General features: G+C 37.0%; 1 protein-coding gene across 1 annotated transcript in view; it reads right to left on the bottom strand.

Annotated features, from left to right (window-relative positions):
* Nucleotides 1-123: 123 nt before the first annotated feature.
* Nucleotides 124-12,774, bottom strand: part of LOC106669982 (ras-related protein Rab-23) — a 54,703-nt gene continuing 42,052 nt past the window's right edge. The window contains exons 3-7 of the mRNA XM_024226385.1: nt 3,823-3,944; nt 3,591-3,753; nt 2,476-2,555; nt 2,234-2,412; nt 124-911 (exon numbers count right to left, since the gene is read on the bottom strand). Of these exons, the coding sequence (XP_024082153.1) occupies nt 781-911; nt 2,234-2,412; nt 2,476-2,555; nt 3,591-3,753; nt 3,823-3,944 (675 nt within the window). The 3' untranslated portion in view covers nt 124-780. The remainder of the gene's footprint in view (nt 912-2,233; nt 2,413-2,475; nt 2,556-3,590; nt 3,754-3,822; nt 3,945-12,774) is intronic.

Below are 12,774 nucleotides of genomic sequence, written 5' to 3'. Positions count from 1 at the left end.
GGCTTCATGTATTTCTAATAATCATGTAAATTGTGTTAATTCACGTTATAAAATGAGAAAAGAAATGGTTTCATAATTGTAATAAATAAATTTCAATTTATAAAAATGTTGATTTATATTCTTAATCCAACATTCCATAAAGTAAATGTTAAAGTACTGAGAAATCCGCCCAGGGGAGAAATGAAAATTTCATCTTTCATACTTGCTGTATCAATCAATCACAAATTAAGGTGTAAAAAATGTATTCTGCATAGTTCTTATTTAATTTCTTGTGAAATTAATTTTGTCAAAGCATTTAAACAAGTAAAATTAGAGTAGGGCCAAAATAATCATATTTTCATAAACGGGAAAAGGTTTACAAGGTAAAACAATAACAATTGGGTACATTTGCTTAATGTTTTTAATATATGTGTAATTAACCTTTTATCACTTGCAAGAATCATTTGTTTCTCTTATCTTAAAAGGCGGTAACAACTTTCTATGAAACAGCTCTGATTTTTTCATCAATTTTTTTTTATTTTTATAATAGATAAATGCAGTTACTTAAACATGAAAAATTTGACAAGTGTGAAGATATTACATAGGTTGTATACAGTATTCTTGTACAAATTGCATTTCCTATATTACATTAAATAACCAGTGTGATACTTATCATTTTGTAAACAAAGTTATTCATTTTTAATGTACAAATCTAATTAAAAAGTAATATAGCCTAAAATTGACTTATATTTACATTTGAAATGATACCTTATTGTCACATTATTTCTTTACATAAATTAGTTATAATAATTTACAGGTGTTTTTAAATACGTTCTTCTTCTTTCGAGACTTATTTTTTCCTGATCGTAAGACTATAGTTCCGTTTCCGTAGTGTGATTTAGCGTTATGTGCACCAGTAGGACCAAAAGCACCTGGAAAAAAATATATTGAAAATATTCACTATTAAATATTTAACTTCAGTATACAAGGGGTAAGTTTAACTTCTGAGGTAATTGCAATGGCCAAGCAGTTAGGATGTCAGACTCGTATTTGCATGCTGACGGTCAAGGGTTCGAATCAAGCAGAGCCCATGGCTTTTTAATTGATAATGGTTTGAGAAATGTATTGCAAAGTGGTTTGACTCCTTGTCCGTGACAACCAACAGGTAGTCGGATGTTAGCCCTCCTGTATTATTTTTATTGGGGCTCTATCACAAATTATGTTCGCTGCTAACTGGTAAATAAAATTTTGACAGCAACCGAGCGACTTAGCGAAGTAGTTTAAAATAATTTTTTTAGCAAGTAACAAAATTAATATCCATTTTTGCATCCCCAAAAACCTGAATAAAAAAAAAGTTGAACTTAGCTATTTAAAGGCGTGATATTCATCAATGTACATTTTTTGAAAGGTTTTTTTTTGCTAATTTCAATGTTGTGAAATTTTTTTTAAAATATGGAGCAAGTGTTCTTGATATTCACCAAAAAGAAAAAATGTACCAAACGCTGTTTTTCTGCTAAACAAAATATTCTCCAAATAGGAGATTGGTTGAAGAAGTTGGAAAAGATTTCATTTATCTGAAAAAAGTTCGGATGAGATTTTTTGTGAATAACTTGAGAATAGTTGCTCTAAATAAAAATTGTTTACACCATTGAAATCACTATCAAAACATCTTTAAAAAAATGTACATTGATAAGAATTAAATTCACTAATTTCGTGGTCCGCTTGACCAATTAATACATTACAATTAATTAAGGTTTTTAGTTGAGATAAAAAAGTCAATGGCACGAGCGGGATTCGAACCCACGATCTTCGGCTAGATACGCTGCTGCTCTACCACTTGAGCTGTCGTGACCTCGATCCACTCGGACATCAACTTCCTATCTCAACCCCCCCTCTCTTTGAGTTAAAAAAGGAGGGAAAACTCAAAAGGTGGGGTTGAGATAGGAAGTTGATGTCCGAGTGGATCGAGGTCACGATAGCTCAAGTGGTAGAGCAGCAGCGTATCTAGCCGAAGATCGTGGGTTCGAATCCCGCTCGTGCCATTGACTTTTTTATCTCAACTAAAAACCTTAATTAATTGTTATTGTTAAGAATCTTGACATTTGAAATAGCTAAGTATTTCATTATCCTGGAGGGTTGGATCAAAAGTTTTTGTTTCATGAAAAATAGACCAAACCTGACAATTTAGTGTCTCTTTGTTTACATGGTCCTAAATCTTAATTTAGTATACTAAAGAGATTTTTTTTTTGCTTACATATGGTAAGTGGATGTAGTCCATTTGGACTCAAATTATATTCTTCATCTTCTCTCCTTAGTTCAGCCAAACACCGAGATGCTAAATATCGAAATACGGCGTTAACATTTACGTCTTCCTTTACTGACGTGTGCATCAGCCTGCACCCAAGGGCTCTGGAGAGGAGGTCTACTTCTTCCCTGCACAGTTTTGGTGATTAAAATTTAAAGGAAATTAATATAATTTTTTCAAGATGTACTTACGGGTCTACTACAGTTTGGTCCATCAAGTCTATCTTGTTTTGAACTAGCACAGTGGGGATTTCGCCACATTCATCTTCCACCTGAAACGTGTTATTGAATAACTGTTATAATTAAATGTTAAGTATGAAATTTTGTGTTTAATTTTTAACAAATTACTGCAATCATGTTTCATAAAATGACAGATAATAATAGAAAAATTAAGACGCACAGAAGACACAATTAATCCAACTTGTGGACAGCCTAAATTGTTTTAAACTAATTTATTTCTTTTAGATATTAAAATCGGGATTTCCACAATCACAATCAGGATCATCTCTTGCACTACTATCAACAGCTGAAGAGGCTGCCTGCTGCACTAGACCTATCGTTTGCCACCGACTTTCGCTATAACATGTGGGAGCTATGTGGTAACCACCTTAGGTGACACCATGGCTTCAACAATGGTTTTGCCTTCCACATTGCAGCCAATGAGCTTGCAGCAGCTTTGTATATAAGCAGGAGCTCAACATGCTCAATGAGATTCGTTGCTGCATGACCCATTCATTTGCTACCAACTATCGCTATAACACCTGTCTACAGACTTCAACCAACAGCTCCACACAAAACACCGGCCAAACCCTGGTCACTAAATGACGACTGCTCGTCGTGATGATGTTTCTGAGAAGATTTTTAGGGACTTGGAGGAACGAGCTGCAAAGAACACTCCATTCTTCACTTCATAGGCCTGCTGCTTGAAGAGGGTCAACCATTGGGGAGCTATGTGGTTACCTTAGGTGTCACCATTGCTTCATCAATGGTTTCGCTTTCCACGCTGTAGCCAAAGAGCTTGCAGTAGCTCTGTATATAAGCAGGAGCTCAACATGCTTAATACAGATTCATTGATGAGATCTCAATAACTCTCACTAATGGCGCAAGCTGTCAGCACTAACTACAACAACAAGGTACTCGCAGAATCATTTCTCATACTCTTACCGCTGCACTAGCCATTCACTTGCTACCAACTATCGCTACACCAGTCTACAGACTTGAACCAACAGCTCCACACACAACACTGGCCTTTCGCAGAGCCACCAAAAACCCCACTCAATAAAGTGTAATTAATTTATTAACTTTACCTTTTTTTTCCAAGACTGAATAGCTTCAAATGAGTCCCTATCTGTAGTTGAAAATGCTAGTACGCATGCTTGTGCTCCTCTGTAGTATGCCTTTGTAATGGCATCAAATTCCTCTTGTCCTGCAGTATCCCATAGCATTAATCTAACTTCTTCACCTTCACACCTAAAAATTATTCAATTGTAAAAGTAAATCAAGAAAAAAGGTTTATATTTCATTACCGATTGTACTTACTCAATTTGGCGTTCAAGGAAATCAACTCCTATTGTCTTTTTGTAGTCTTTGGTAAATGTTCCCTTGCAATATCTTTGGATCATGCTAGATTTACCAACAGCGCCATTTCCAACTATCACCACCTGTAAAGACAAACCCAAATTAAAAGTGTGAATTAAACATTAAACAAATAAGACTTAATAGTAATAGTAAATAAGTAAACAATAGCACAAGTTGAAAAATGAAGCCAAATGTCAAGGAGTTACAAGACGAAACACTGGCTTTTAGAGAATATATTTGTACATTGATGATGTGTAGAAGGATATAAAGTAAAAACTTGGTATAGACCAGATATTCTTCTGGTATGACCATGATGGTTAAACTATCCCCATAAACAAAAATACAGAGGCTTGCATTTATTTGTATCACTGGAGCGATACTCAAGCGAGTACTGTGGGTACTGAACAGTGAGACTGTTCCAAAGCTGGTATGGAGATAATGTTGGGCCTAATCCCCCTCCAAAAAAAAGAAGCAAAAAAAAAACAATGTGGATAGAAAAGAAAACTGCTTAACATCGATAAAGAAGATAACAACTTAAATGGAAGGGCAAGAACACCCTAATGAGGGATTATTTGATGCTCAAGGTTACTAAATGAAAACAAAACTTCCAGATGAAGTACCAACAAGGAGGGGGGAAAAGGAACAGAAACTCTCAGTCAAGGTAGAACTATCTGTTGGTCCACCAATGGATCGAGGATGCAAGAAGGTAGAGTGGCAGAAATATCTGCCCCCAAAACCCAATATTTAGATAGGCAAGTACAGCAGTATCTTCGAGGCAAAATCCATGGATTGAAAGATGTTTCTCAATTTATTCCTCATGTACTTCAATTTAAACGTAGGATTTGAAAACAAATGTATAACTATAATGCCAGATTAAACTCAAATCTCACTAATTGAGTAGTAGAGTATTGGAATAGCAAACCAAACTAAAAATATTAGGTGTAAAAAACAAAACAAAATCCTTCTCTACTGGGTAGATGCAGAGGAAAAAAGAAGTGGATGCCCTTACAAGTGCTGTAAGTCAGAACAGAGGATACAATAGCTATCAAATAGTGCAGTATGTCAAATTCCCCTTAAATTACATCTAATTTTTATTTTCATTTTACTAAATCTTTATTTTCATTTGGCCTGTTGCCTAAGCATCTCTAAATATTAAATAGCTAGTTTTGGTGTCAGATACAATTAGAAAATTTGACTGTACCTAAATCTTGGTTTTCTGGATCACCAGAGTAGTGAATCATTAAGGACTTCCCTGTCACTATGTTCTAACGAAATTGATTGAGGCTTGACGTTACATTATGCGTACATCATTAAAAAGTGCCATTTATTTTAGGAATTGGTGAACTTTCCAAGGTTTCACTACTTTCTTAAGGTGTTGTTACTGCCTTTTTATACCTTTTCACAGTGGTGGTATTGCACACAGGATAGAGCTTCACAGACATGTACTCAAAAGTCTTTTTATTATATTTACTAATTTTAATGAGGTTGGTGAGGGGATTATGATTTTCCTCAAGGCCCGCTTGCCGGGCATGAGTTAGATGGATACATTTTTGGGCTAGATTCACGCATTGTTTTAGACCATTTTCGCGTTACCGGGGAATGCGCATGGTTAGCTTAGGTAGGGTTAGGATTATAGGTAGAGTTAGGTTACATATCCATGAGTGGAGTGGCTCCTGGGCGAATGTAGAGGGCAGGACAGAGGGCCAGAAGATCTACCCAGCAGCATGAACTATGAGGCGGAGTGGAAACTGGACAGTACACACTTACCCAGTTGACAGGGGTCATCGAGTTCGAACTTACCCCGTATATGTGCTGCTCAAAGACGTATTTGTGAGGATTTGGGATGTCAAGATGGGCAAGTTCACTTTAGAAATACTAAATACCACTGTCCATGAAGATGAGGTCATCCCATCCCCTATTTTGACTCTAAATTATTTGCTATGAGATCAAGATCTGGGTAGAAAACGCATCGACGAACTTATAAAGATGCCATCCCACGATACAGCTTCTATGAATCAAAGGATGCCTGAAAATGTGATTATGAGATCTCTTCCCAGAAGACGACATGAACTACTTCTAGAAGGCTTTCTGGCGTCACTAAAGCTGCCAAGCAGGACCTGAATGTTGACTTTGAAGGGTAATAAATCACCGGAAGGCGAAGAAATTTTTGGTTCTTTGTATTTTGTTATCGTTTGTTGTTTTTCTCGTTCCTCGGAAATGATCGCTTCGAGAACGAAGCTGGCGTCAGCGATGGCCGAGTTAGCGAAGACGTACATAGGACACGTCAATGCCATCAGAGGAACCGCTTCAGGGCAGGTCAAAAGATCTACCAGAACGAAGAGTAGACAGTTCCCATTTGGCATTCGAGTTGGAACCTGCTACCAGTACCGTTCTATTTCAAAATGGAATGACGGATTTAAAACCTTACGCGATATTTATTTATTATAATCTCTAATAGAAGAGAAAACGTGAGTAGTGTGGTACCGTACCTCACTCTTCCTCTACTTAAATAGGTCTTATGGACTACTTGATATAGATAAGTGTAAGACCCTTTCTTCAGTCCTTCAGTTCCTCTATCAGCATAGAATGTGTTTCAGGTGCAATGGATGTTTGATTACTGCTTCTTTTGTGAACTTGCCTTACCTTATTTACATTTTATTATAAAAGAAATGCTTAGCTATTCGTCCTCTATTGGAATTTGTGTCAATAATGCTAATTAAATTTTGAGTTTTCTAGGCGAAACCTATTTTGATGAAGTTAAGTAATCGAATCTAGCGTTCAAACGGTTCTTCTAATTATACAAAACGGTTGTCGAGTCTTTAATCGTCCCACCAGTTTAACTCGGCAACGTTCCTGGACAGAAAAGTTTTACTTTAAGATGCGCTATAACAATGTACACCCGTGTATAATGAGCTCTTCCCACGATTAGGTCACAGGCGTTCGCCTTGTGGGACATAAATACTTTCTGAGAAGGGTATTATCGTTTACAATCCACCGAAAATTTAAAACGCCTTTGTTTTTCACTTTTTTCGAAGTTCTTTGTTCATTAAATCTTAACGTTTTATTTTTATTATTGATAACCATTGACACCTTGTGAGTATTGAATATAAAATAATTAAATGGTTTATGTTTAAAAAAAATGAAGATCGATCTATCCCGTGGGAAAGAAAAGTTGTTAGACCAGACAAATCAATCTGGTTCGATTCCCAATGTTTGATAAATTCGTTCTAACCCCAAAATTCGTTCTTGCTAATTAAATATTAAGACTGTTCAACTCTCTTACAACGTAAATGCCAAAAAAACATTTTAAATAATTACAATAATTAAGGTTTTTAGTTGAGATAAAAAAAATGAATGGCACGAGCGGGATTTTAATGAATTAAAAATGAAGTATACTTCACTAAAGCTCTCCGTGGCCATTTCATTTGTCGCCGAGAATCCAATCCGACACGACATTTGACGATTACACGTCATGAAAAATGGCAAAAAGGAGGAAAAATTCAAAAGGTGTGGTTGAGATGGGAAGTTGGTGTCCGAGTGGATTGAGGTCACGATAGCTCAAGTGGTAGAGCAGCGGCGTATCTAGCCGAAGATCGTGGGTTCGAATCCCGCTCGTGCCATTCACTTTTTTANTGTGTGTTCGGGGTCGATGGTGGAATATTTATAAAAGTACTCCATCGACCCCAATCTAGTTTAGTTTAAGTATAGGTCGGTGGAGGAATATCAAGTACTCCACCCACCAAACGGAATGAGTGTACAGTGTGGATGTATTTATTTGTATGAATGTAGTGTGTGAAAGGGTTAATAGAATATAGACTTAGTTGGAGGCTGAAATGACCTAGATGTCGGAAGCCCCAGGCAAAAAAATAAAAAAAATAAAAGTAAATAATAATAATAATAATAATGTTTATTGAACTCAAAAAAAGAAACATGACAATTGTGATTTCAAAGCATTTAAGGACATGGATCTTGGATCCGTCTGCCAGAGGTCGTTGGTTAAACCATCAGAAACGAAAAAATACACAATAAAGTAACATAAAAGTTTAGCCTGGGAAATAAATTGAAAAAAAAAAGGAAAAATAACAACTGTTAAAATGCGAAAGAGAGAATAGAAAAACAGGTTATACAATACAAATCAAAAATTAAATTCCTTAATTAACTCATATCTGCAGTTCCATGCATGCCTAGCGTAACGAATTAAGGGCCGCGAATTTGAGCCATTCAAAAACCGTAACAGGTCAACTCTGGGGAGAGCGAAACATCCGAGATGCAATAACCGAATCTCACCCAAGGATGAGCACTCCGCCAAGAAGTGGGATACAGTTTCAATAGAGCGCGAATTACACAAAGAACAGATTCCCAATTCCCCTCTGATCCAAACGGCCCAGTTTAAGTGCAAAACCTCACTTCTTAGCTTAAATAGCCATCGCAACTCATTGAGACAAAGACCGTCAAAATTATCTTCATGTAGGTGGAACAATGCAGGAGAAAATTGTACCTCCTTGTAAAGTGAAAGATGCGTAGATGCTTGGACACATGACCGGTATTCTTCGTGTTGTTTTTATTTGATTGATAAGAACTGAAAAATAATTATGCCAGTCACGGAGGTTGTCCAAGGAGGAGGAAGGGCAAGTTGTACTTTTCAAACAAATATTTCCAGTGTGCGAACCATTAAATATTCCTCTTTTTTACCGCCAAAGATGTTATTTTTGAGTACTAGTATCGGGAGACTTCAGAACTTTCACAATATAGGAGTAGCGAAGCTTAAGTGTATACACCAAAATTAAATCCATGTTGGTCTTTAAATGTAATATATAGTTTGGTGTACGAGATGGCAATGTGAATCTTACAAAAAAAACGTTGCACTTTTTCTATTGTTTCGAACCTCTGGTATCTCCCTCTGGTATATCATGTGTGCCATAACACAGAATTTAATCGCCTTAAAAATATTAAACTTGACTTTAATAGTGATAGTTTCATTAAGTAAGAACGCTGACCATGTGCTAGACCTAATTTAGCCACTGACGCTTTCCAAGGGAAGTGCTTTGTCCAAGAGAGTCTCGGGGTAAATATGACTCCTAAATATTTGTATTCATTTACAATCTCGATGTGATTGCCCCCGAAAAAAAAGCGATCCAGAGAACTCAACCTAAACCCCTCTCCTAAACACTATAATTTTTGACTTCTCAAAATTAACTATGATGTCCCACTGTCTACAGTAATGTTCAAATAGTTTGATATTTCTTTTTAAGCCAGTTGCACTATCCGATAGGATAACTATCGTCAGCATACATTAATATTTTAATTGTTGTACCTATACGAATTCCATATTCCAGGACATTTGGGATATTTATCAATATTTGGGATTTATCAATATATTGTACACATTAGGCTTGCCTCATTATTGTCTCCAGCAGAATGGGACGACGACTTCGATTATGATACGCGATCAAAAGTTAAATTTATCATAAACTTACTGTGAATAGGAACTATCTTTTTAAAAAAAGGATTGAACACCGCACTCACTCCATCATTCATCACACAACTCAATACGGACATATGGTACAGAACTATGTAGAAGCCTTCCAATCTCCGCAGAATCCAAATCCTACAATCACGAATCCTTAGATCTGTCATCAATGCCCCGTTCTGATTCCGACCATCCATAACGACCCAAATGTTTCCTTTTTGCAAAACCCAACAACAAAAAATTCCACACTAATCTCCAATCCTATTCTAACCCCCGCGTACAACTTTACTCCCTTTTTTTTTTTCTTTTTATTGTATATTACAACTACCTGCATTTTGGTATCTAGTAATAATGTATGAATAAATATTAAGAAAAACAAGAGTGGAGAAACTACCCACCGGTAGTACTCCTAACTATTCTTTATTCAATTGTCACTGGATAGAAGACCCCGTGGCCATCGTCTTTTTAGTCGGCGAAGAGGGTTGGAAGGAATTCGTCGGGATGAGAGGATTTGAATTTGAGGATTTATAGTGGTTGGGAGGTTTGTGAAAAATTTTTGGTAACGGGAGTGGGTTACATCTTGGACAAAAGGAATATCTAGGTCTTTATGGGTAGTGTCGTTGGACACATAAAAGGGAGCATTAAGGATTTTTCTGAGGATGATGGATTGGGCTCTTTGGATGCGTAGGATATTGGAATGTTTGGCTGAACCCCACACTTCCAGTCCATAAGTCCATATTGGCTTCACAAGGGTGATATAAAGTAGTCTTTTGTTTAAGAGAGGTAGGTTAGAACGTCTGTCAAGAAGTCGTGAAAGTGCTCTGTAACGTTTCATAACTTCTTGTCGTTTCAGTCGTGTGTGGGGATTCCACGTCAGACGTTTGTCAATGTATAGTCCTAGGTAACGCACCTTGTCCGCAATTGGGAGGGGTATTTGATTGAAGTAGACTGGAGGAGGGATCTTTTTGCGGAGGGTGAAAGTTATGTGGGTGGATTTTTCTGGGTTGAATTTGAGTTTTTTTTTTTACACCATGATTCCAGTAGTGTGAGGTGTTCTTGAAGGTTTCGATTGGAAATGACTGGATCAGAATTGCTTGAGAGGATCGCTGTATCGTCTGCAAAGGTTAGAGTGGTAGTTTGAGGATGGGATGGGAAGTCTGCCGTGTACACTTGGTACAGTACTGGCGCCAGAACACTGCCCTGCGGAACACCAGCAAGGAGAAGGTGGTTTGGGGAAGACGCCGATCCTTCAATGACTCGGAAGTACCGATCAGTGAGGTAGCTTCGAAGGATAAGGTAATAGGTTGAGGGAAGGATGTTCTTGAGCAAAAACAGAAGGCCCGGGTGCCAAACTCGATCGAAGGCCTGGGCCACATCAAGAAAGGCCCCCGAACAATACTGTCCCAACTCAAGAGAGGCAGAAATAACATCTACAACCCGGTGGCACTGCTGAACTGCTGAGTGACCGTCACGAAATCCAAATTGATGGTCGGGGATAACGTTTTTAGAATTAAGGATTGGGAGGATACGTTTTAAAATAAGCCGTTCTAGGATTTTTCCTAAAATCGGTAGTAGGCTAATGGGTCTGTAGGAAGAAGGACAATGTGTGTGTTTTTTGGGTTTAGGAATCATACGGATGACAGAATGTTTCCAGGGACTAGGAAAATAGGTTGTGCGTAGGACTGAATTAAATATATAAGTTATGAATATTACGGATTTCTTTGGAAGGTGTTTGAGGATTTGTTACTCCCAATTCGAAAAGACTGGCTCTCAGAGGGTGCGAATGATTAAGTGACGATTTCTGATTTAGGGGTACTATCACTGGACAACTTTTCCACTAATCTACTATTTTTTCCCTTTTCTTTTGTCTTGTTATCTACGCTATTTGCGCTTCGCGATTGCTCAATTAAAAAATTCAATAAACTTGATTTCTCCCATTTTCGACAAAAGAAAGTAAGGTAAACGTTTTATGGTTTTATTCTCCCCGTTCTATCATCAAGCTCGTTTACTTTCTAGTCAGGGAGCTTCTTTTTTTCTTTATGTTTACTTCTTTTTCACCTGAATATATTATACTGCACTTGGTTCATCCGGGGCTACAAGGCTGAGAACAAGTCTGACTTTTGTCTCTTTCTCTTTCCATATAAAGATATAAACTGCCAATGCCTTCGTTCGCCGACCTCTTTCCCCTTGACCCAGAACCACTCTGACATCTACAACGATTGAAAGAAACCTTTTATAACGTTACTTTTTTATATATAACTTTATACTTTATACGAGTTTATTATTAGTAATTTTTACGAATGGAATTGTTAAAAAAATTATACTCGATTAATAGACTATGGGTAGTTGTGCAAGAAACCTTTCAATAAATCCTTACTCAAATATCACTATTTTTTTTTGTATAATTCATTGCTTAAATTAAATAAAGCTTCATTTTAAAATCAACTCTAAAGTTTTCTGTTCTTTTGGCCACAAGAGACTGCAGTGTGAAGACTCAAAAACAAAATTCTTCTGAAACACTATTGGTAGAAGGTCAAAACGGTCAGTTGACGTTGAAGAGGTGCTGCATCGTAATACAACTTGAGGGGCTTAATTTCTGGGTTTATCACTATCCTAACAATATGTGTGAAGTTTGTGAGCGGGTTGAGATGGGCCAACAGTCAACTTGTGGGCAAACCTTCAGCAGTTCTTAGAGGCAATCATGCTTTTATAGCAATGAAAATGGACGTTTTTGTTGTAACCGCATCCGTTTTCTTTCCCCTATAGAGCATTATTTGCAAGGACGGCATTGGGAAAACTGCGACGATGTGAAAATAGGACGAGAGAAGATTTTAGATTAGAAAACAAAATAGTGAGTCACCAGATGGAAATAGCGAATGATTAGATGAAATTTGTGTATGAATTTGAAATTATATGATATAAATGATTTCTTTCATTAAACAACCATTGAACCTTTATGGAGTTCGGCTCATTATGCTTAATGCCAATAATACAACTGCACTAATTGCAATACATTGCGCCTTAAAAAATCGTTTATACAAACAGTATAAATTATCAAGTACCATCATCTGACTATACACCTTTATCACCTTATTTTTAATAGGCAATTCAAGACTAACCCCATTCAATACTTCTGCCCTAGAAAATCTTAAAAGGTTACACTGGCAAAAAATCCTCATAAGATCTGATAGCCAAGCAACTATTGAAGCATTAGCGTATAAAACAATCAGATCAAAATCTGTCAGTGAATACATCCAAGATCTCCAACACCTGGGGAGATACAACAACCTAATGATAACTTGAGTGCCAGGGCACAAAGGAATTTTGGGTTACGAAAAGCAGACAACTGGCCAGAGGATCTGCAAGACCATACATAGGCCCCGAATCTATTCCTGGGGTAACAAAAACAAATACAGAATCCTCCATCACCAAATGGATACAAA

This window comes from Cimex lectularius, unplaced genomic scaffold (assembly GCF_000648675.2).
Source record: "Cimex lectularius strain Harlan isolate CLEC.00 unplaced genomic scaffold, Clec_2.1 scaffold28, whole genome shotgun sequence".
Lineage (NCBI taxonomy): Eukaryota > Metazoa > Arthropoda > Insecta > Hemiptera > Cimicidae > Cimex > Cimex lectularius.
The sequence above is the reverse complement of the archived record's forward strand: the minus strand, read 5'-3'. Positions and strand labels throughout refer to the sequence as shown.